The 22944-nt window shown below is 40.5% G+C and overlaps 2 protein-coding genes across 3 annotated transcripts in view; both read left to right on the forward strand.

The window, feature by feature from the left end:
- Window positions 1-5168: 5168 nt before the first annotated feature.
- Window positions 5169-15108, forward strand: LOC113119148 (serine incorporator 1-like). Its single transcript, XM_026288388.1, has 10 exons — window positions 5169-5277; window positions 6169-6330; window positions 7563-7750; window positions 7968-8047; window positions 9656-9793; window positions 11776-11945; window positions 12096-12186; window positions 13198-13348; window positions 14109-14327; window positions 14409-15108. Exons 1-10 carry the CDS (start codon window positions 5239-5241, stop codon window positions 14545-14547), a joined length of 1377 nt encoding a protein of 458 aa, XP_026144173.1. The 5' UTR covers window positions 5169-5238; the 3' UTR covers window positions 14548-15108.
- A 3830-nt stretch (window positions 15109-18938) lies between these two features.
- LOC113119144 (transcription factor HIVEP3-like) overlaps window positions 18939-22944 on the forward strand; it is a 50639-nt gene continuing 46633 nt past the window's right edge. For both annotated transcript variants that reach the window (XM_026288377.1, XM_026288379.1), the window contains exon 1: window positions 18939-19192. The gene's annotated coding sequence lies outside the window, so the exon portion shown is untranslated. The remainder of the gene's footprint in view (window positions 19193-22944) is intronic.

Consider the following 22944-nt stretch of genomic DNA (forward strand, 5'->3'; position numbering starts at 1 on the left):
AACACCAGTCAACAAAGACTGACCATTTTTGGGCATAGAGGCGTCTTGTAGAAGGGGCTCTTGCCTGAGCAATGGTGTGTAGTACGTCCCCGGGGAGGCTCAGAGGCTCCCATCGAGGGACCATACATGCAGAGCCCAGAGTTCTGGCTGTGGATGCCAGATTGTCCTGTTCGCCTGAGAGAGGAGGTCCCGCCTCAGGGGGATCGGCCATGGGGCTTTCATGGAAAGCCTGAAAAGCTCCGAGGACCAAACTTGGGTCCTCCAGAGTGGGGCCACTAGGAGGACTCTGTGTCTGTCTTCCCTGACTCGTCTGATGACCTGAGGGATCAGAGCAATCGGGGGAAAAGCATAAAGAAGGAGGCTGGGCCAGTTGTGGGCCAGTGCATCTGTTTCCTTTGAAAAATAAGTTGGGCAATGAGAGTTGCTTTCTGAGGCGAAGAGGTCGACCTCTGCCTTCCCGAAAATCTCCCAGATTTTGAGAACTGTCTGGGGATGGAGCATCCACTCGTCCGAGGGGACATTGCTCCGTGAAAGCATGTCTGCTCCCAGATTCGTCTTGCCAGGTATGTGTGTCGCCTTGAGTGATCGCAACCTGGGTAATGCCCATTCCAAGAGGCGCTTTGCCAGTGCGCAGAGGCGGCTGGACGAAAGGCCGCCTTGGTGATTTATGTAGGACACCACTGTCATGCTGTCCGACTGGACTAGGATGTGGCGCCCTTCCAAGATTGCCTGAAAGGATTGAAGGGCTCGTTCTACTGCCAGCATCTCGAGGCAGTTGATATGAAGATGGCTTTCTTCGTGCGACCACGAGCCGAAGGCTGGTCTGCCCTCGCACAGAGCACCCCAACCCAGGTTGGACGCATCTGTTGAGAGTACCGTCCTTCTGGAAACCGCCTGTAGGGGTACTCCACGACTGAACCAAACAGGGTTCATCCAAGGCTCCAGGGCTGCTAGACAGGCCTGGTTGACCCTGATGCGAAAGCGGCCGTGCCGCCAAGCATGAGGTGGGACCCGGAGTTTCAGCCAGTACTGCAAGGGCCGCATTCATAGGAGGCCGAGCTGTAAAACTGGGGAGGCGGAAGCCATCAGCCCTAGCATCCTCTGAAAGAACTTCAGAGGGAAACAGGCTTTGTTCTTGACAGAGGCCGCGAGCTGCTGAAGTACAAGAGCGCGCTCTGGTGATATGACCGCCCTCATATTGACGGAGTCGAAAACTGCTCCCAGGAACGTAATACGTTGGCTGGGGAGCAGTGAGCTCTTGGCGAAATTGACCCTGAGTCCTAGGCACTGTAAGTGGCTCAGGAGCATGGATCTGTTGTGGTCTAGCTCGGTTCGTGACTGGGCTAGAATGAGCCAGTCGTCGAGATAGTTCAGAATGCTAATTCCCATCTGTCTCAGAGGGGAGAACGCCTCGTTCATGCACTTCGTGAAAGTGCGGGGAGCTAGAGACAGCTCAAAGGGAAGGACTGTATATTGGTAAGCCACACCCTCGAACGCGAACCTCAAGAATCGTCTGTGATGGGGGGCTATCTGGATGTGAAAGTAAGCATCTTTCAGGTCCAGCGAGAAGAACCAGTCCTCGGGGCAAATCTGCGTGAGGATCTGCTTCAGTGTCAACATCTTGAACTTCCGTTTCATGAGGGAAAGGTTCAGGTGTCTGAGGTCTAAGATGGGTCTGAGACCGCCATCTTTCTTGGGGACAAGGAAATAACGGCTGTAGAACCCCGACCCGCTGTCTGAGGGAGGAACTATCTCTATGGCTCCCTTCCTTAACAGCGTCATCACTTCGGTGCGGAGGACCTGAGCATCGTCCGGCTCTACCGAGGTGGGAATCACTCCGCGAAAACGCGGGGGTCTTCGGGCGAACTGCAGTGAGTATCCGTGTTTTATTATCCCCAACACCCACTTGGACACTCCGGGGATGGCTTGCCAGGCCTCGGCCCGCGTGACAAGGGGCTGGATAGTGTCGGATGGCAGACCGCTGATCAGGGGCCTGAACACTGACGAGTGTGGAAGAGGACAAGTGCTCTCTTTTTGAAAATGTGAAATATTTATTGTGTTCGCCATAACAACGGCGCTTTGCGTGGACGCAACAACAGTGGGCCCAGGTCGCACAGCAGACAGGCGAGAGAGCTTCTGGGGTGGTCTGGCCACGGCGGGACTTTGCCCCTTCCTCTTTCTTCCCCAACGATCAGGAGGATTTAGAGGGCGTCGGGTCCAGCACAATCCTTTGCCGGGGGCCCTGACGTCTAGGCGGTTTAGCGCGCCTAGTGGGGCGAGCTGGGTGCTGCTCCTTAGGGGGTGCCGCCTGGGGGGTAGAAGGGGCAGGTTTGCTCTGGTGCTGAGTCGGCGCAGCCCCGGGGCGACTCGGGGCAGAGGTGGAGCGCTTGGGCAGGAAGTGTCGCATGGCTTGGGACGACTTCTGTGCTGCAGTGAAGCGTTCTGTAAACCCTTCTACCGCTGGTCCGAAGAGGCCGCATGGAGAGACTGGGGCATCGAGAAAGGCCACTTTGTCTCTCTCCTTAATCTCTGTTAGGTTGAGCCAGAGGTGGCGCTCCAGCACAACCAGGTTGGCCATGGATCGTCCGATGGCCTGGGCTGTGGCTTTCGTGGCGCGCAGAGCCAAATCAGTGGCGCTGCGGAGGTCACGGAAAGCAGGTTCACTAGAGCTAGACTCATCCAGGGAACGGAGAAGCTTTGCCTGGAACACCTGCAATATGGCCATGGTGTGCAGAGATGAAGCGGCTTGACCCGCAGAAGTGTAGGCCCTGCCAGCCATGGCAGAGGTTGTCCTGCAGGGCTTGGAAGGAAGGGCTCTCTTATTTTTCCACCCCACAGCCGCGGGGGGACAGAGGTGAGCAGCCACGGCCTCATCCAGGGGCGGCAATTGCTCATAGCCCTTCTCCTGAGAGCCATCTACTGAGCTGAGAGCTGCAGAGGAAGTGCGTAGGCGGGCCGAGTAGGGGGCGCGCCACGACTTTGTCAGCTCGTCATGAACCTCAGGGAAGAATGGGGCAGGTCGCTGGCAGGGGGCCTGGCGGCGTCCTGGCAGGTACCACTCGTCCAGCCTGCTGCGTGTCGGCTCTTCAGGGGGGGCCCACTCCAAACGGAGTTCCTCAACGGCCTTGGAGAGGATGCGGAGAAGCTCGGCATCCATCACAGCTCTGGCGTCGATGGGCTCCAGTGACGGCAGGTGGGCGGGGTCAGAATCGCCGGCCCAGTCCTCCGTTTCAGAAGCCGCGAGTGACATGGAGTCGTCAAGCGGCTCGTCCTCCGATCCGCCAAAAGAGACGAGGTCGCTCGCTTCAGCCGAGGGACGCTGCTCTGGGCGTGAGAAGAGGACAGGGGACGGCTCTCTCATTGGAGAGGGTGAGGCACGCGGGCACTGAGCCGGCGTGAGCTCACCCAAATCCGTGCGCTGGGCCCCTCTTCCCCGCTGTCTTTTCCTGGCCGGCTCGCGGGAGGAAAAAGACGGGAGGGCGCGAGGGGCGGGATTACTTTCATTAAAGAAAGCAATCCGCGAGCGCAGAGAGGCGAGACTCATGCTTTCACAAAAGCAGCATGAAGTCTCAGTGAGTGCAGCCTCAGCATGGGGTTTACCCAGGCAGAAAACACACTCACCATGGCCGTCGTCCTCATGCAGAGGGGCTCTGCATGTGCCACAGCTGTGGCGCGGCATGGCCGTCGCCGTTAAAACGGCGTTAGAAACGCTCTTTTAGAGCGGTGAAAACCGCTGGAAAAAGCTCTTTTAGGATCGCCGGATGGCGGCAGGAGATCGCTGAGAAGCGGCCGGAAGCGGGAAGCGGGCGGCCCGAGATCGGCGCTGAGAGCGGCTGTCTGCGAGTACGCCGGCGCTGCAGGCGGTCGGCGGTCTCAGCTGGTCCGCTGCGGTGCCTCTTCGACGGCGAGAGCTCGTTCCAGGCGAAGGCGTTCAGCAGAGATCCAACGAAGTGAAGTCGTCGCTGAAGGAGTAAGATCTGATTTCCTCTGGCGATTGCCTGCTTATATAGCCATTCGCCCCGCCCATTCTGGCGGGCTTTGGCGCGCTGCATCGCCACAGGCTCGCGCAGCTACGCAGTGCTGTCATTGGTTTAAAAAAGTTTACAGATTAAACCAATGGCAGTGCAGTTGCACTGCGTTATTGAAAAAAGGCTTCAGTATCGAGGAAAAAAGGAGCTTTTCCCCATACGCAGTATGAGTGAAGTATCGAAAGGGAACACAATACTGTCAATTACATTCAGAACATTGGAAACACTGACTATTAGAAAACATCTCTCTGTTGCTTCAGATGCTATAACATACTAATTCCAACTCTCAATAACCTTGGCCAAAACAATAAAGAGTTCAACATAAACTGTTGCACCAACAAAATAGTTCAACATAAAGTGTAAAGCCCACCCTAGCTGCTATATGTTTTGCGTTGAGGTGATACTTGAGGCTCGATGTGCTGCAGTGATATCATAGACAGTAGTGATATGCGAAGCGAACGCTAGTTGGTGCTCCAGTATAATCGGTCCGCCGAAACTCATCAAGTGAGAAACGTTCCGCGGTGCAAAAATAAGTTATTAAAAACGAGGGAATTTTTTTTCTGTAATTAATTAATCTTAGTTAACGCGTTATTTTTTGTGTAATTATTTAATCTCAATTAACGCGATATATATATATATAAAATTTATCCTATAATGAAAACCTGAACTGTCACATGACTGGAGTAATGACGCTGAAAATTCAGCTTTGATCACATAAATAAATGCCATTTTACAATATACATTTTACAGTGGTTTTAAATTGTAATAATATTTCACAATATTAATGTTTTGTTTCGAGCTGATAAATACAGCCTTGGTGAGCAGAATAGTTTGTTCTATTGATTGAAACATTTAAAAATCGAATTATGTTTTCGTATTTTAAAAGATTTATGACTTAACGTTACATCTGAATCCATATTATGGGATTTTGCGCCATCTAGAGTGGCTGACATTTCAGAGACTATATTACTGACTCATAAATCGCTTTAAAACAAGAATACCAAACCTAACTGCGCAGTTTCTAGACTGTCATCTGATTGGCTTGTTACTTCAGCGATTATTCTGTACCGCCGTCTGATTGGTCCGCATATCCTGCGATGTGTCTCCCAGCCAATCATTGCTCAATTTTTAGAGTTTCATAAGAACCTCGACTGTGGTGGAAAGATTGACTTCCGTGTTTTGCTTTAGTTTCGGTGTTTCCTCCGTCATCATGGGTGCGTGTATGGCCTTGTGCTCTATGGCGAGCTGCGTAAGTCTAAAATATTATTTTAACTGAAATCAAGTTCGTCTCTTCATGTTGGAAAATTTCATCTGCTGAAGACAGCAAAGCATTTTCTCAAAAACGTTTTATACCAAACTGTTCATAGATGCGCTTTAGAGACCGTTTCCTCGTTTTGTTTACGTAAATAAACTATATAAGTTTTGAGAAAACATAAATAAATGACTCAAGGGCGGCATTTCTGTATGTTTTTAGACTTTGTTTGCTCTTAATGATGTAATATTTGTAAACGGTTTACTTTAAAACACTTTCTCGAGTTTCAGATTAACTTACGTTACTTGACGCAGTTCAGTTATTTTAATTATTTGTTAATTATTTATTCTAACAGTATTATTTAATATAAATGTTGAACTCATACGTGTCCCCTGGAGTCATAAGTAGCAGGGGTTTATTTGGAGCAATAGCTAAAAATATGTATGGGTCAAAATGATCGATTTTTCTTAAATGCCAAAAAGTAATAAAAATATATTAAGTAAAGATCCTGCACCTTGAAGATACTTTTACATTTTCTTACCGTAAATATATCAAAAGTTAATTTCTGGTTAGTAATATGCATTGTAGCAAACTTCATTTGGACATCTTTAAAGGAGATTTTCTCAGTATTGATTTATTTATTTTGCATCCTCAGATTCCAGATGTTCAAATAGTTATATACCAAATATTGTCTTAACATACTATACATTAATTAAAAGCTTATTTATTCTGCTTTATTATTCAGCTCAATTAAACAATGTTAAAAAAAGACCCTTACGACTGGTTTTGTGGTCCAGGGTCACAGTACATACAGTAGGTTTGTTCACCCTGTAGTGCAGAGAAAAAATGTGTGTGTTTTCTGTGTTGAGTGTGTTTCTGTCATTGTAGGCGTCTTGTCTGTGCGGCTCTGCATCATGTCTTTTATCAAGATGCTGTCCTTCTACAAACAACTCTGTTGTGACCCGCCTGGCGTTCTCCTTCTTCCTGCTGCTGGGCACGATAGTGTCCATCATCATGATCCTGCCCGGCATGGAGACACAGCTGAAGAAGGTACACAGAACATCTGCAGTTTATTTGATTAAATACTGTGAAAACAGAAAAGAAAAGAAAATAGGCCTGTAGCAATAATCAATATATCGACTTATCGTGCAATATATGTACATGACCACGATAATTTTTGGTGACAAAATATATCGTCATTTATATTTACTTAAAAATTAGTCACCATGAATTTTTTACATTTCATTTATTTTGCAGCTTATTGCATATAACGTGGTGTAGTCATGAGGTGCTAGTTCAAATTAAAAAAAATGCTTCTACAAAAAAAGTTTCATCTGAAAAAAAAAAAAAAGAAAAAAAGTCTCCACACAATTTGCACTTTTTCAAGTTTTTTAAGGCATTTAATATTTTGATACGTGATTTCCGTGATCTAAATTTTCTTAAAAATAGAAAAAATTGCCATTTTCATTTTGAAATGTGTAGGCCTTCTTGCATTATGCTGCAACATTATGATTATATATTATTCAGTGGCATAAAATGGTCTTCAAAATGACAATAATATCGGTTATCACAACTATTTCTGGGGTCATATATCGCACAACAAAAAGTTATCATCATGACAGGCCTAAAAGAAAATCGTAATTACTTTTAACAGGTAGTGTAAATAATTATTTCTGCACACTATTTCTTGGTTATTTCTAAATAATGAAATGTAAGTGAATTTCTGACACTCAATGTAAGCTAAATATACTTTTAAGTTGGATCCAGGGCAGTGTAGTGGTCTGAAATTAGTAGCCTTAAATCATTAGATTAGATCGCTCTTTGCGGTTTTCAAAGCATTATATAAATCCATGTTTTTCAGTTCTGTTTGATGTTGACATGGAATTTCTAGGTTATGGAGAATTACCTTTAGACTACTAACATCCTAACAGTCCAAAAATATGTGTGAATGCTTATAATTTCATACTTTTATGAAAAGCAAGTTAACAATATTTTGTTCCCCTCTAAATTCATCACACTGCTCTCTGGCTGGTTTGTTTTCTTCCTCTGATTTGTGCTATGCTTTAGTAGCTTTATGAAAACGCAGCTAGTTTATTTAGTGGTTTATACATTTATAATCTCACATGTTCATAATCTAAATTTTTTTTATTGTGTTTTAACATGCAGTATAAACAGCCACAGTATGTAATCAAGTATGTAAAGAGAGAAATGTTATATTTGTTTGACCCCTGTTGTAAACCTGCATGTTTATTTATTTTTTTGTTTTTTGACTTGATCATCAGATTCCTGGTTTTTGTGAAGGAGGCACTTCTATACCTGGAGTGCATGGGAAGGTGAACTGTGATATCATTGTTGGCTATAAGTCGGTCTACAGGATGTGCTTTGCCATGGCCTGTTTCTTCTTCCTCTTCTCCATCATCATGATCCGTGTGAGAAGCAGCAAGGACCCACGAGCCGCAATTCAAAACGGGTATAGTTTTGCTATGTGTTGTACCAGCTGTAATCTCTCCCACTGAAAACATGGACAAGGTGTTCTCAGACAATGTTTGTAACAGTGCTGCCCTCTGTTGGTGAAAGCTGGGGTTTTTGAAATATTGGAAAATACCTTTTTGCACAATAGTTTTACTTTGTCCAGGAAGTCTTAAGTAATCAACAATTCCAATGTGACTATGTGTGCTGTGTTTCAGTTTCTGGTTCTTCAAGTTCTTGATTCTGGTCGCTCTTACAGTGGGAGCTTTCTTCATTCCAGATGGAGCATTCAACACAGGTACATCAGCTGATTAATGTGATCACAAAACCAGTCTTAAAGTTGCTGGGGTATATTTGTAGAAACAGCAAACAATACATTGTATGGTGTCAAAACTAATGAATTTTCTTTTATGCAAAAAATCCTTAGGATATTGAGTAAAGATCATGTTCAATTAAGACATTTTGTAAATATCCTACCTTAAATATATCAACATTTTATTTTTGATTAGTAATATGCATTTCTAAATAGTTATGTCCCGGCCAAATATTGTCAGATCCTAACAAACCATACATCAATGGAAAGCTTATTTTTTCAACTTTTGGTCACATGGTCCATGGTCACAAATTAGGACTAATAAAAGCTGGTTATTTTTAGTATATTTTTTATTTTTTGTTGTTGTAATTGTTCCCACTCTTTATAGATTATTTTAGATGACCACTGAGTGTGTGGCTATATTACATATATATATATATATATATATATATATATATATATATATATATATATATATATATATATATATATATATATATATATATATATATATATATATATATATATATATATATTTTTTTTTTTTTTTTTTTTATTGACATTCACAACAAGCAGGTTGTTTTTGAGTGCTCTGTAGTTCCCAGGAGTAATAGTAGTTTCTCATGTACAACCAGTTGGGAATGCAAGCAAACAACATTTATAGGCCCTGTTTACACCTGATACCCATGTGACCACATCTCATTTGTAGAGTAAACTCTTACGCTTCCTCATGCATGCTAGACAACACAGTGAATGACCACCTGCTAATTTGCTATTGCATTTCTCTGGTTACATGAAGTGGTGATAAATCCCATACATACACCAGGATTCCCACCGTCACTGAGAAACTATATTTCAGGGAATATTAAAATTGCGATTTTCATACCTTAGGATACAATTGATTCTATCATAGATTGATCAAGACCTTTTTCATCCAGTCCACCTATTAATCCATAGGTGGATTAATCATTTAATTAATCATCTCAATTAAATCCAGTAAATTATGGAGTGCCGCAAGGATCTGTCCAAGGCCCTCTGCTATTTTCAAAATACATGGTGTTCCTTGGTAATATTCTAGAAAATATTATTATATATTATTATATTATTAGTTTCCATTGTTATGGTGATGAAACTCAGCTATATATTTCAACCAGACCAGATGAAACTTCTAAATTGCTTTAAGATAACAGAGTTTGTTAAAAATGTAAAAGACTGGATGACCTGAAAAGTCTGGTAATTAACCTTAATCAAAAAATAAAAAAAAGAACTCTCTAACGCTAGTGTTTCCTATTCATTTTCTATTGTGTCTACTATTCTTAAAAACAAAAAACACCTTGCTACATGTACTGCAACTGAGACTTGTCATAGCACTTGCATTTTATCGCTCTTTTGTTGGTTTTGATCGCTTCTCTTGTCCTTATTTGTAAGTCGCATTGAATGAAAGCATCCGCCAAATGATTAAATGTAAAAGACTGAGTGCAGTCTCTGTAAAATGAGAAATCCCTCCCAGTTGTCAGGAACAGCTGCTGAAGTCATGCCAGTTTAGAAGTCAGGAATGGATGTCTGTCTTCGCTCACATTTTGTCCGTTGCAGTGTGGTACTACTTCGGTGTGGTTGGGTCCTTCATCTTCATTCTGATCCAGCTCATTCTGCTGGTGGATTTTGCTCACACCTGGAACCAGAGGTGGGTGGAGAACGCGGAGGATGGGAACAGCAAATGCTGGTATGCAGGTATGTTCAGCTTGTCTAAGCTGTTAAACTGATAAAGCTAAGAGCTGAATGCAGGTGTCATGTCAAGTCACAAGCGTTATAAGATATCTTTGTCAGTTTAGTGGTACTGGAGACTAAATGTTTCCTGATGGTTCTACATCTAATTCTTCACATGAAATCTGAAATCTTCTGCAGTTAACGTGTCTCTTCTTCTCCACCTGTTTTTTTTCTGCCCCCGCTGACCCAGTGAGCGATTTGCTGTCCCTTGCAATATCTGTATTGCATTAGTTTTTAATATTTCTCATGGGTATTTAATAATTTTTGACTTTTCAGTCTGAGTTAAGCCTCTTTTTTTGGCTCATTTCATCTGTAAAAGAAAATTGCCTTATAATACTTTAGACCTGACGATTAGGAGTTGTTCACTTCCAACCTTCATGGAAAATTATATATCGCTCATAAATTATTCAATACAAAATTAATAGTAGTTATTAAGACCAATGTGGCTTGAAATTGAAAAAAAAAAATCATTCGAATATCAACGTGCCTAATAATTATGCAAGCGGTGTATATATATGTATAGACTTTATATATAGACTTTTTATTATGGACCAGTTCTCACTATGAACTAGTTCAGGGGTCCCCAACCTATGGCACGCTAGCAATAGGGAAATCTGCTGGAAATCTGAATATCGACGTCCATTTTGAGTCACACGGCCTATTAGTTTCTATAAATACTGTGTGAGAATCAAGCTGCGCTAGTCTACAGATGCATGTGGCTCTGGAAACCATTTGCATGACTGCTACGCATACGAGCCACAGAGGTTAACCAGGAAAAAACAAAACAATGGCACTCTGTGCCCAAACGGTTGCAAAACCCTGAACTAGTTGCTCCTTAACATTCATATTACTAGTATATTGGCTCTTTTATTAGTACTTAAAAAGCATATATTAATGCCATATTCTGATCATGTTCTAGATCCCTTAACCCTTAAACAACACTATTACAACAACTAGCTTACTATGAATAAGCAGAAAAGTAGGAGTTTACTGAGGGCACTTTAATTCACAGTCCTGTTACTTGTGTACAGTGTACACTAAATTTACTTATTATAGTAATTACACAATAAGTATGTACTAACCTTGAACCTACCCCTTAAACCTAACTGTGCCCTGTGTAGTTATTTTATATTACAGATACTTTCTTAGGTACACTGTAAGTACATGAAAGTACACATACTGTAAAATAAAGTCTTAGTTCATACTAATAGTGAATATGTGTTACTTAATTTAAAGTGTTACCTTTTTAGTATACTATCAACTAATCCTTACGTGTCAGCGGGACTGATGTATATCGTCCCGAGCATCATTTTCTTGATATTTCTGCATTTTCATAATATTTCAGCAATCATCTGTTCTGAATCATAACAGGTTTGCTAATAAATCGCTCCTTTGATCGAACTGGTCAAACGTGTTTGCAAAAAGTTCTGAAGTTGTTCTCTATACAGTTTGATTCATTAGTTTCCAGACAATTATTATTATTATTATTTTATATATATATATATATATATATATATATATATATATATATATATATATATATATATATACACACACACAACAATAGTAACAGTATACTTTATAAGACAGAAAACAAAAAGAGAACTAGATAAGGTGAATATTTACCTAAACTTGCTAATATTTGTCATTGTCTGTCTTTTAAACTACTTTGTGCTGCAGGTAAAGACAATTTATATCCAAAACATCAAAAAAAGAGGATCAAAATATGGACACACTTTTTTGATTGTACTCACGTTTTTAGTTTTTTTCTTTTCTATCTCAGTACTGATTGAAAACCTACAAACACCCTTGATCTATATATTTTTTTTTCTGCTTTTGTAAAGACTTAGTAACTCTTTCTTTCTTTGTCCCAAAATCCACATAACTGTATATTAAATATCAGATATGAGCTGATTGGCTACAACTGTATTCCTTTGTCTCCACAGCCCTGCTGTCGTTCACACTGGTGCACTATATCTGTGCCTTTGCTGCCGTGGTTTTGTTCTATATCTTCTACACCCAGCCGGATGACTGCGCCGAGCACAAAGCCTTCATCAGTCTCAACCTCATCCTCTGCGTCCTGGTGTCTGTGGTGTCTATTCTTCCAAAAGTGCAGGTCATTACCATGCTCATTTGCTCCGCTTGTTTTTCTTGCTTTTCTCCCTGAAATGATGCAAACGAGATTGTGCACATTTGCTCCTCATCAGATCTGCACACATCACATGCACTGACAGGATGATTGTGATTGTGGGTAACTGTGTTACAGGAGGCTCAGCCGAGCTCTGGCCTGCTCCAGGCGTCGCTCATCTCGCTCTACACCATGTATCTCACATGGTCTGCCATGAGCAACAACCCCAGTGAGTCTCTCAAACACATCACATCTCCATACGAGATCGACTTCATCAAATGCTTTTTTGCGCTACCTCCGAACTTTCTGATTTTATTTTAATTCAGGAGAATCTAGTTCATGAGCATCCTCATCTTCACACCTCAAACTTGAATGTGCAAAATGACTGACAGGCAAAGAGAGACAGAGTCTAGCAGTGACACCTGTTTCTGTCATTGTTTGAAGAAATGAATTTTTATTAGTGCTGGACTGATTAATCACATCCAAAATAAAGTTTTTGTCTATATAATATATGTGTGTGTACTCTGTATATTTACTATGTATATATAAAGACACACACATGCAGTATATATTTGGAAAAAATATTTTGCATGCATATATATCTATACATATATAGATGCAGGTTCATATTTGTGTAGAAACTATGATCTTGTTATTTTTGTTCAAAAGAACAGCATTTATTTGACGCATCTTTTGTAACATTATAAATGTCCATACAGTCATTTTGATCAATTTAATGCACCCTAGCTGACTACATTTTTATATAAAAAAGGTAGTTTTATTGCTATCAGACAATTATTCTGTTAATAATCTGAATGCTGTCTCAAACTTAATTTCGCTACCAAAACTAAAAAAATCTCATGCCTGATAAAGTTTTACCAAAACAAAGGAATTCTCAGAAAGACATGGGAAAAATTCCAGATGCAGGTTGTTTGTTTACAGAATTGGATTCTGGGAAAGAAGACTTGCATAAACACAAGGAGCTGCTTGAATGGAAAAAATGACAAAGCTCAGCAACCTCCAGGCCAAATGTAATGGGATGTAATGTAATTAAAGTTTAAAGGAGCTTGTTTTGCTGTGGAGAACAGTATGGAAATCCTGTGTCACCATCCCTTTATAATTGGCCCTGCTTAACTCACAGCCAGTGCTTAATAGCCCAGGTATCTGTTTTAGAGTGTGCTATGTTATGCTCATAAATAACCTGTTTCTCATTTGTTGCATTGCTCTTGTCTGTGCACAGATCGTAAGTGTAACCCGAGTCTGTTGAGTCTGGTCCACAGCGGGCCGACAGCAGTCCCTCCCACCGGCGCCCCGGGCGTCCAGACGCAGTGGTGGGACGCCCAGAGCATCGTGGGGCTGGTCATCTTCCTCCTCTGCACTCTGTATGCCAGGTCAGCTGGTTACCATTATCCTCACCACTGCCAGAAGCAGACAAAGACACGTGCAATATTATTAGCTGAATGAATACAAGCTGTGCTGAATAGTATATCTTACATTTATTTTCTTTTTTTGCGTTCAAATAAATATTTATTGGTGTATTTCCTTTGAAATTACTGAAAATTAGATAGAAAAAATATTAGCCATTTGTTGGAAACCATAATGATTATATACAAAAGACATTAAAATCATTGCTATATTCATGATTTTTTATATATATATATATATATATATATATATATATATATATATATATATATATATATATATATATATACATGTATATGTGTATTTTACATTACTGCTTTACATTTGGGCTCTTAAGATTTGTAAAAATGTTTTTAAAAGTCATTAGGGCTACATTTATTTGATCAAAAATATAGTAATATTGTAAAAAATATATATTATTAAAATTTAAAATGACTGTTTCTCTCTTTTTTTTTTTCCGAATATTGTTTTTAATTGTTTATTTTATTTAATTTTTTTTTGTGCTGTATAAAAGTATTAATTTCTTTCAAAATAAATAAATCAGTCAATCTCTTATGACCCCAAACTTTTCAATGGTAGTTTATATCGGCTAAAAATGAATATTCAATATATAGAAAAATTTTTTATCTTCCCGCCGTAAAATTCCTATTTTAAATGAAGTCATTTTTACTTCAATTATTTTATCGAAGCCATCTTTTTTCGTGTTTGCTTCTTGTCTTTTTCCAGCATTCGCTCCTCAAACAACGGTCAGGTGAATAAGCTGATGCACACAGAGGACGTTCAGGGGCTGGTGGCCGCCGATGCCAGCGAGGGCGACTCTGAGGACGGCTCCAGACACGCTGTGGATAACGAAGAGGACGCGGTCACATACAGCTACTCCTTCTTCCATTTCTCTCTGCTCCTGGCCTCCCTCTACATCATGATGACCCTGACCAACTGGTACCAGTGAGTGTCTCTCTCTGTCCCATCCGCTGCTCCTGGAGAGTTCTGTGGAGATGCTCATCTCTTTTTCTCTTTACGTCTCAGACCTGACACGGACTACACAGCCATGAAAACCAGCATGCCCTCTGTGTGGGTGAAGATCTGCTCGAGTTGGCTGGGACTGGCGCTGTACCTCTGGACCCTGGTGGCTCCGCTGATCCTGAGTGACCGAGACTTCAGCTAAACACAAACCGTGGCCTTGCACTGACGCAATACACCTTTTACCAAAGAATACACTTATTTAGTACATTACAGGAGTTTTTGTCAATCTTTAAGATGCGCTGAGCTGTATGCACTATGCACACATGTATACTTTAACTAGACACCTTTCGTATTTCTTGCTGTTACTTAATCATAATCTGTTAACACATATCCTAAATTCTACCCGCAGTACACCTCAGGAAGCCAAGTTTCTTGATTGTAGGCTTCTTGAGCTTGAATGCTTTGAATTAATCCTCCATTCACATATGTAGACATCTATTCCTGGATATCTCATAGTCTTTTCTATCTGTCTTGGGTCCAGTTTTGTTACAAATTGCACTATATGTTTGATCAAATCACAGTTGAATGTCTCTTACATATCAAGATTTTTATCTAGAGCTGTATCTACTTAGTTTTGAAGCTTTATTTAATGAGCTTCCTGATGACACTCCTGACCAAACATTTTTAGATTTTCAGATCAGTTGATCTTTTGTATATGTTACTTTTATCCATTCTTATAAAGCGTATGATTACAGTAATTGTACACGAGAGGTTATGTGTCTTTAATCCCGCTGTTCCTATCCTGATCCTGTAATACAGGAAGTGTTTCCTCTAGGTGGAAGTGTTGTTCTTACAGAAGTACATTTCCCTTACCTGAAAAGTCACATGGTATGCTATTACTGTAGTTATACATTTAAACAAGCCCATTTAATTATGACTGCAGAAAGGGTTAGTTATATAACATTTACATTACATTTAGTCATTTAGCAGACACTTTTATTCAAAGTGACTTACAAGTGAGGACGATGGAAGCAATCAAAAATCAACAAAAGAGCAATAATATACAAGTGCTATGACAAGTCTCAGTTAGCATAACACAGTACATGTAGCAAGCTTTTTATTATTATTTAATAAAAAAACTGATAGAATAGAAAAAGAATAGATCAAACTAAAAAAAAAAAGATTAGAGAAGCTAGTGTTTTTTTAAAGAATATAATTAGAATGGAGAGTGTTAGTGTTTGCCCTAAGCACAAACAAAGCTGATTACTTATTGTTATTTCTTATTTTTATTATTTGATTGAAGGAGGGACCCAGATATCTAAAGTCCAGAATCATGTACTATACATTGAAAGAGGATTCTTCGTACTTTTTCTCAGAATATTATATTTTTACTATATTTCTACATGTTCATTCTGACATTCTCTCTGACCATACGCCTATTCACTTTCAACCTAAAGACTTTTAACCTTTATTTTAATTCAAAATTTGATTGTTTCTTTTAAAAATTACACTTGCATAAATCTCTTGGATTTAGTTGGATTCTAAACTTTATTTTGAGTTGTTCTTGTTACAGTGTAATTACAAAGAAATTGATACAGACGGTGTGACCAATGGAGTACAGGTTCAAAATGCAAGCTTTATTACAGAGCGTAGTCGAAACAGGCAGTTTCAAACACCAGCAAACAACAATATCTGAGGGCAAGACAAAAGAGTAATCCAAGAAAAAGACAAAGGTCGGGGCAGGCAGCAAACATTCACAACACAAGGGAAGAGTCCAAAGAATAAAATACACACTGGCAAGGCAAGACAAGGCTAATCCTAATCCTGATCCTTTCTATAGGGTTATGATTATGTTTTGGTTTATGGTTAGTGGCATGTAATTATGCATAAGCTTACTGTTAAGGATTTGCAAGGTGTAAAAAGCACACCCACACACAAAAGAAGCATTAGTTCAAGGGCAGTCCCAGAGCAATTAACTCAACACTGCTTATGAGAATCAAGTAGTGAGTTGCAATTTCTATATTTGATTTCTATCCATGAAATAAGTACACAAATAACTGACAGTTAAAATTCTGCAGTATTGTCATCCCAGCATCCAATTACATACAACAGTAAATAAATCAAAATTAGAACAAAGTAACATATGAAACACAAGTACATAAAACAAATAACTAAATAAAACATACAAATTAGAAAGGTGGTCCCAACTACACAATCAATAGAAAGCTATGGATGAGTAAATGTTTTTATAAATAATGATTTATATATTTTTTATTTGTGGACCCTCAAACTGGAGACTGTCAACTCCTAGATCCCAAACAGGAATAAATCCTTATATACTGAAGCGACTCTGTGTCTGTGCCGAATGCATTGAATGTTTATGAGCTGAGTTAACTGTTCATACTGCACTCATTGTTATTCAGCATGACTTGGTTACTTGTGTTTCTATATTACTGTTTTAGAAATGTAAAATGATATATAAATATTAGATAAATGACAGACAAAAAAACAATCCACTAGCATCTGTTGAAACCCTGTAAAGTTATATGTGTTGCTGTCCTTCAAGCATCAGTCACGTAACAGTGTGTGACGTGGCTGAGGTGCAACACTAAGGAGTCCTTTCCCGTTACGCATCACTTTGCAGTGACCTCACTAATTGTGCTCTCGCTCCCTTTCCACCCACTGCTGTCCCAGTGCGGGTATCTCCCTGTCTGTCTCGTCATTACTCCTGATGGTTTTATGTCAGCGCACACACAGACACACACACACTCCAGGGAGCAGCAGGCAAATCTAATTCTGTTATATAACCAGTAACTACACCACAACATAGTCTAAAGTAGGACTGTCTGTCTGCTTGAGTTCAGCGGCTGCCATCGCGTCAGCACGGGAAGCTGAAGGCCCAAAACCGGCTTTTCACAATATCAAAGTCCCTCTTAAGGGACTGACTCAAATAGAGGATGATGCACTGGTTAGGGACCCTCTTGAACTCTCCCGATCTGTGTGTTTGCTGTCAGGGTAATTAAAGGTTCAGCTGCCTGCCTCTGAGACAACAGTGCGGTGTGTGGGGAGGCTGCCATGGTTATGTAGAGGGAAAAACAGCAACCGTTTACACCTGCTCCATAACAGCAGTAATTGCTCCTAATGGTGCTCATTGTGTTGTCCATCGGAGCTCATTTTAGGAGTCTGGTTAGTACACCAGAGGAGAGGCAAAAAAAGCATTCATGATGAAAATTGTTTTATGAATGCTGTTTGGTGGCTTTCTTTTTATTCATTTTCAACAATATGTTACACTTGTTTGTACTGAACAGACAATGTGTCTGTGGACAGTGGCAAACCAAGCAGAACAATTGGTTGCAGCTGTAAAAAAAAAAAAAAAAAAAAAAAAAGGATTGTATTATTGCCTTATTTAACCTCCAAAGTAATTTTTAGTGTAATTTTAACCAGAAACCTTGATTTGGCTCAGAAAAAAAAAAAAAAAAAAATGGATATTGTGTGTGACAGTAATGACAGTAACATTTTAGAGAAAATAAAGTCTTAACCTCCAAACACAATAATACAAGCTAAAGTATGACTTAATAAACTCTGAACCCTCATAAAATAAATAAATAAGTAATAATAATAATAATAATAATAATAATAAAAACAGATATAGATTACCTTTTTTTTTGTTGTTGTTACTTAATATAATTCTTTAAAAAAACCTGACTATTGGCACCTAATACACAACAGATCATAATGATTTTAAGCAGTTGAATTAAATTTTATCCAAGTAAAAGTTCCCTTACATAAAGATATATACCCTCCGAATGTAGCTACAGGTTTTAGGCTACTTTTGTGGTTGTTAGACTTTAGTGGAGAAATGAATTTAATTCATAGTTAATGTGATGAACTGTGCATGTGGTTACTCTGTTAGAACTACCGAAATTGAATAGAACTGACTTCATACTTCCACTAAAACCCTGTTGAAGAAAAGAAAAGGGGGGCATGGCATGAGAAATCCAATTTGCCTTAATCTTCTGGCATATAAGAGGTCTTTGTACCATTAAACATATTACAAGTTTCATAGGTTAAAAAGCATTTAATTAATCTCCAAAAAAATGGCTTGTTTTGGATCCGACATCACCTTGTTGATACTGTCCCTATGCAGTGACTTTAGCCAATAATAACAAAGGCTGATCACTGACAAGACTTACAGGACCCGCCCCTTAAAAACAGGCTGTTTTAGACAGAGGGTCAGAATCAGGCTGAAGATAATCATTTGTCCACATTATTATTAGTTGTTGTTGTAGTCTGTGTAGGCAAAAAACAAAACAAACAAACAAAAAACGTTATTATCATTATAAGTTAATCTCAAGGAACATATTCAAATAATAATAATAATAATAATAATAATAATAATAAATGTCCTGACTGCTTTAAAGCTCTAGCAAAAAGTTTTGCACATGACTATATATTATCTGATGAAATGGATAACATTCAACATTAAAGCTGATCTAAGCATCCAAACAGGTTTTGGGGCCACTGTATGTCTGCATGGAGGAGCATACTGTAAGCGACTGTAATATGGAAGCATGCAGCGGGACTGACAGCTCACTGAAGGGGGCGTGGCGCGGGCCGCTCAATGGGCTCGTGCCGGAGAGCGTGGCGCGCGGCGCTTGCGCTTGCGCTCAGCGAAGCAGCGTGTCCTGCGCGAGATTGCAGCTCTGCCAGTGCCATCCGCGGGACGAGAGGAGAGACACGTCCCAGCATCCGACAGACCTGCCTCACCGGACCTAAATGCTACAAAGCAATCGGGCTTCCGAGTCATCGTGGACTAATAGATGGAGAAGAAACGGGCGCGCTGTCAGGTAAGCCTCTTTTCTGACATCGCTTTCATTGTGTTCACGCATCTGTCTTGCAGGGTACAGTGACAAGAGCATGACCGAGCCTGTCCCGTGCGGTGTGTAAATATCTTTTAAAGAATAATGCATGGGCTAGATCTTTAATATGACGCCAAAATGGAGCGTTTAGTGCGTCAGTGATTTATAACCCTGTGAAGTCACATGCTCGCTGCGAGCATCACTCTAGATGCCAAGGCACAGGGTGGGTATATGTTGCATTGTCAGTGGTGTAAAGCGGGTCACCAAACATGTCCAGTGGCTTCATGTGATTCCCAGCTGCCCTCCTCTTGTTGATAGGCATTTTGACATGCAAGCTCTTTGTTAAACCTTAATTTAGTGGAACTGAAATATAATGACATCATCGCTCTTTTCCTACCGGTTATTATTTCAAGTGCAGTTTTGAGTCACCAGGATATCCAGACTCTCTGGGACGCATTATTACATATATAATCAACACTACTGCATATGTATACCAGAGTTAATGTAGTGTCTAGTCAGCGTTGATCTGGATAGAGTGCCGTTTTGTGCCGGAGTGAAGTGCAGGCGCACAGAATTCCCGGCATTGTCCAGAGCGCGATGAAATCATCAATAATGTTACATAATCGCAGAATGCGGGATTGGGTTAAACGGGGGTCAGTGCGATCCCGTCGATCCTAGAAAGATGCGAAATGTCACTTCATAATGACGATTAGTCAATCAACCAAGCAGTCGCGTCGTTTGCTCATCGCCTTTGTTACATCGACATCCGCGCAGCGGTGCAATACGCGCGAGCGCATCGCGTTCTAGAAGACAGTAATTCTGTTGATCTTTATTGCGCTTTAACAGTAGCCTACAATCGCTGCCCCTCAGGATAAGCGTCGATGTTTCACAGAGCGCTAGTTTCATTCTCGGTACACCCGCGTGCGGATATCTTTCGCCGTTGCGTCGCGTTTTAGACAAAGTGTAATGTGAGCAACGTCTCCACAACCCCGCGCTGTGTCTTGTTGTTTCTCTGTGAACGCCTCCGACATAGCGTACGCGTCGCTGCAAGGGAGCGTTTTTGTCGCGTCGCTCGCTCGCGCTGTGGATGACGCTAGCCTATAGCTCATGTGATTTATGCTAATGTGGCCTAATTATAGCCTACCTTTTTTATCATTTCCAGTCACATTCTGCCCGAGTAAACCAAATGCACACTATTAAAAATGATATGAGCAAATGAGAGATTGTTAAAAAATGAAACCATTCATTTAGATTTTACCTACTGTAAAACTGGCATTACCCATCATCCAGAAACCTAGACGTCTGTGCTGTCAGGCAGAGAGCAGAGCACTACAGGACAAATACACAGTATTTCTGATAATGTACCTGCTACATTTGACCCAGATGTTAGCTGACATTTCCTTGTATTGCTGTACAGTGCGCGAGAGTATCATAACACTGAGCTTGTGGAAATGCGGCCTTGGCACTGTGCTTGGACTTGTTCAGTTTCTTGTGTCTGAGAGATGTTTAAATATCAAGAGATGTGCTTGTGATGTAAACCAGATACAATGTCATGTGAGTTATACCTCTGGAGCCGCAGAAATGTGATGTCATAACAGCACTGATTGGCTGATGGTCCCACAAATACCAACACGCACTGTCCCGAACCCTGAGGGAAGTTTCCTCTTTAACGAGCCTTGAAAAAAGTTCAAATGACAGAAAAGTTTACATTTTGTGTAAAATAACCCTTTTAAAGTACATTTGTGTTTGAGATATGCCATTAGCTGTTACCACTACAGATAATGCCTCTTTACTCAAGGAATCCATGTATCATATGAGCAATTAATAACATAATAATAATGGAAATATTAATAATCGCTCATGGATCGTCCAATAAATTCCAGTTATTAATCAAACACAGAACTGAGTCTCTACCATGTGGTTTGATGAATCAGTTCTTCCCCGCAGGGCCCACAAAGGCACCTTTCCTCATGTTTCTGACGCCCTGGCACGCTCACATAATGATAAGGCAGTCTGATTTTTCAGGTTTCTCTAGGAATCTCCCCAGTGGCCCATGTGTATCTCTCACTTCTTCTTCCATAAGTGCGATGTTGCTCAAGATCGACCAGGACCTTACCTTACACAGCCTACTTTCTGTACACACCACTGGCTGCTTCTTTTTGTGCAGTTCGTAGCTCAAATGAACATGCAAAATGCCAGTGGAGTCATGCCAGAGGTGTATAAATGACTGGTTAACTTTAAACGACAATATTGAAGTAATAGAGGACGAAGTGGAAACGAAACTGGTTTCTCAATGACATCTCAATGGTATCTGCTTATGTAACCAAATATAAAGATACTTCTTACAGCGCTCAATGGCTACCTCAAATAATCCCAAGTATTCCCTTAAACTCAAACCTGATGCTTAACTGTCCTTCCCGTAACTCTCGTAACTCGGCTCTCCTCTGTGCTAAATGTGTCCTGCCAGCGTAAGATTTAGCTCACAGTGCCTTTTCTCTCGGAGGTTATTTAAGACAATCCCTCTGTAATCATACTTAAAGTCTCAGCCGTCATAGTCCAGAGGAATAAAGCCTCGATTGTGAAACTGATAGGCCCGGAGCCCAAATGGCACTCTGAAGGTGTGTCATCAGAGCCAATACGGAGTTTGATTTCTTGATACCTGATACAGGCACAGTTCAGAAGGAATTAAACCCATTCTATCCAGACAGGAGCCAAGCGAGGGCCAAATCTGCTTTAGTGCTTGAGCTGTTTGATAAGTGTATGAGAGTGATGACAACATGACTCATATTTGGTGATGTGCACCACGATGAAGCTCCGGCTTTGTTGTCGACTCGGCCAAAGTTTTGAACTGGAGGAGATTACAGTAAATCCCAGTTGGACAAATATGTTGAATTCAGGGTTACCACGATACCTAAATGTCAGCGGTGATACCGGTGAAATTTCATTATTCTTGCTACCAATGTTAATCACCAAGGAAAACAAATGCACTATTGAACACACTCTAAATTGAAAGTAAAGATGAGGTGTTCATATTAACAAACTAAATCATCTCAATCTAGTTTGCAGATACTAATCGAACTGTATTCATAACTATCAGTATAGAATACTTTGAATACAAAGTCAAGATGATTATAAAATAATTACTCCATCATAATACAAATAAACTAATTATTTGAGTAAATATTCAGTAATAAATTGATTTGAGTTCATTTTAAGTAATTAATGAAAGCAATGGACCACATACACTGGAGCACAAAACCAGTCTTAAGTCGCTGGGGTATATTTGTAGCAATAGCCAAAAAAACATTTTATGGGTCAAAATTATAATTTTTTCTTTTATGCCAAAACTCAGTAGGATATTAATTAAAGATCATGTACCAATAACATATTTTGTAAGTTTCCTACCATAAATACATCTAAACCTAATTTGTGATAAGTAATATGCATCCCTAAGAACTTCATTTGGACAACTTAAAAGGCGATTTTCTCAGTATTTAACATTTTTTTGCACCCTCAGATTCCAGATATTCAAATATTTGCATCTCGGCCAAATATTGTCTGACCCTAACAAACCATACATCAATGGAAAGCTTATTTATAAAAGCACGTCTAATCCCAGTGAAGTCTAGATTGAAAATCATGTCTCGGTCTCTGTCAGTCAGGTGGCTCCTCTGGAGAGCTGGGACTTAGACTACCGTCCAGCCCACCTTAGCAATGCATCACACAAGAAAAAATAGCCA

This window comes from Carassius auratus, chromosome 19, assembly GCF_003368295.1.
Source record: "Carassius auratus strain Wakin chromosome 19, ASM336829v1, whole genome shotgun sequence".
In the NCBI taxonomy this organism is placed as follows: domain Eukaryota; kingdom Metazoa; phylum Chordata; class Actinopteri; order Cypriniformes; family Cyprinidae; genus Carassius; species Carassius auratus.

Bases quoted from the DNA above. Each gene is read 5' to 3' on its own strand.
- LOC113119148 (XM_026288388.1), top strand. From the start codon at position 5,239: ATGGGTGCGTGTATGGCCTTGTGCTCTATGGCGAGCTGC. The intron at 7,751-7,967 runs GTATAGTTTTGC...GCTGTGTTTCAG, and splicing joins CGAGCCGCAATTCAAAACGG to TTTCTGGTTCTTCAAGTTCT. The intron at 9,794-11,775 runs GTATGTTCAGCT...TTGTCTCCACAG, and splicing joins CAGCAAATGCTGGTATGCAG to CCCTGCTGTCGTTCACACTG.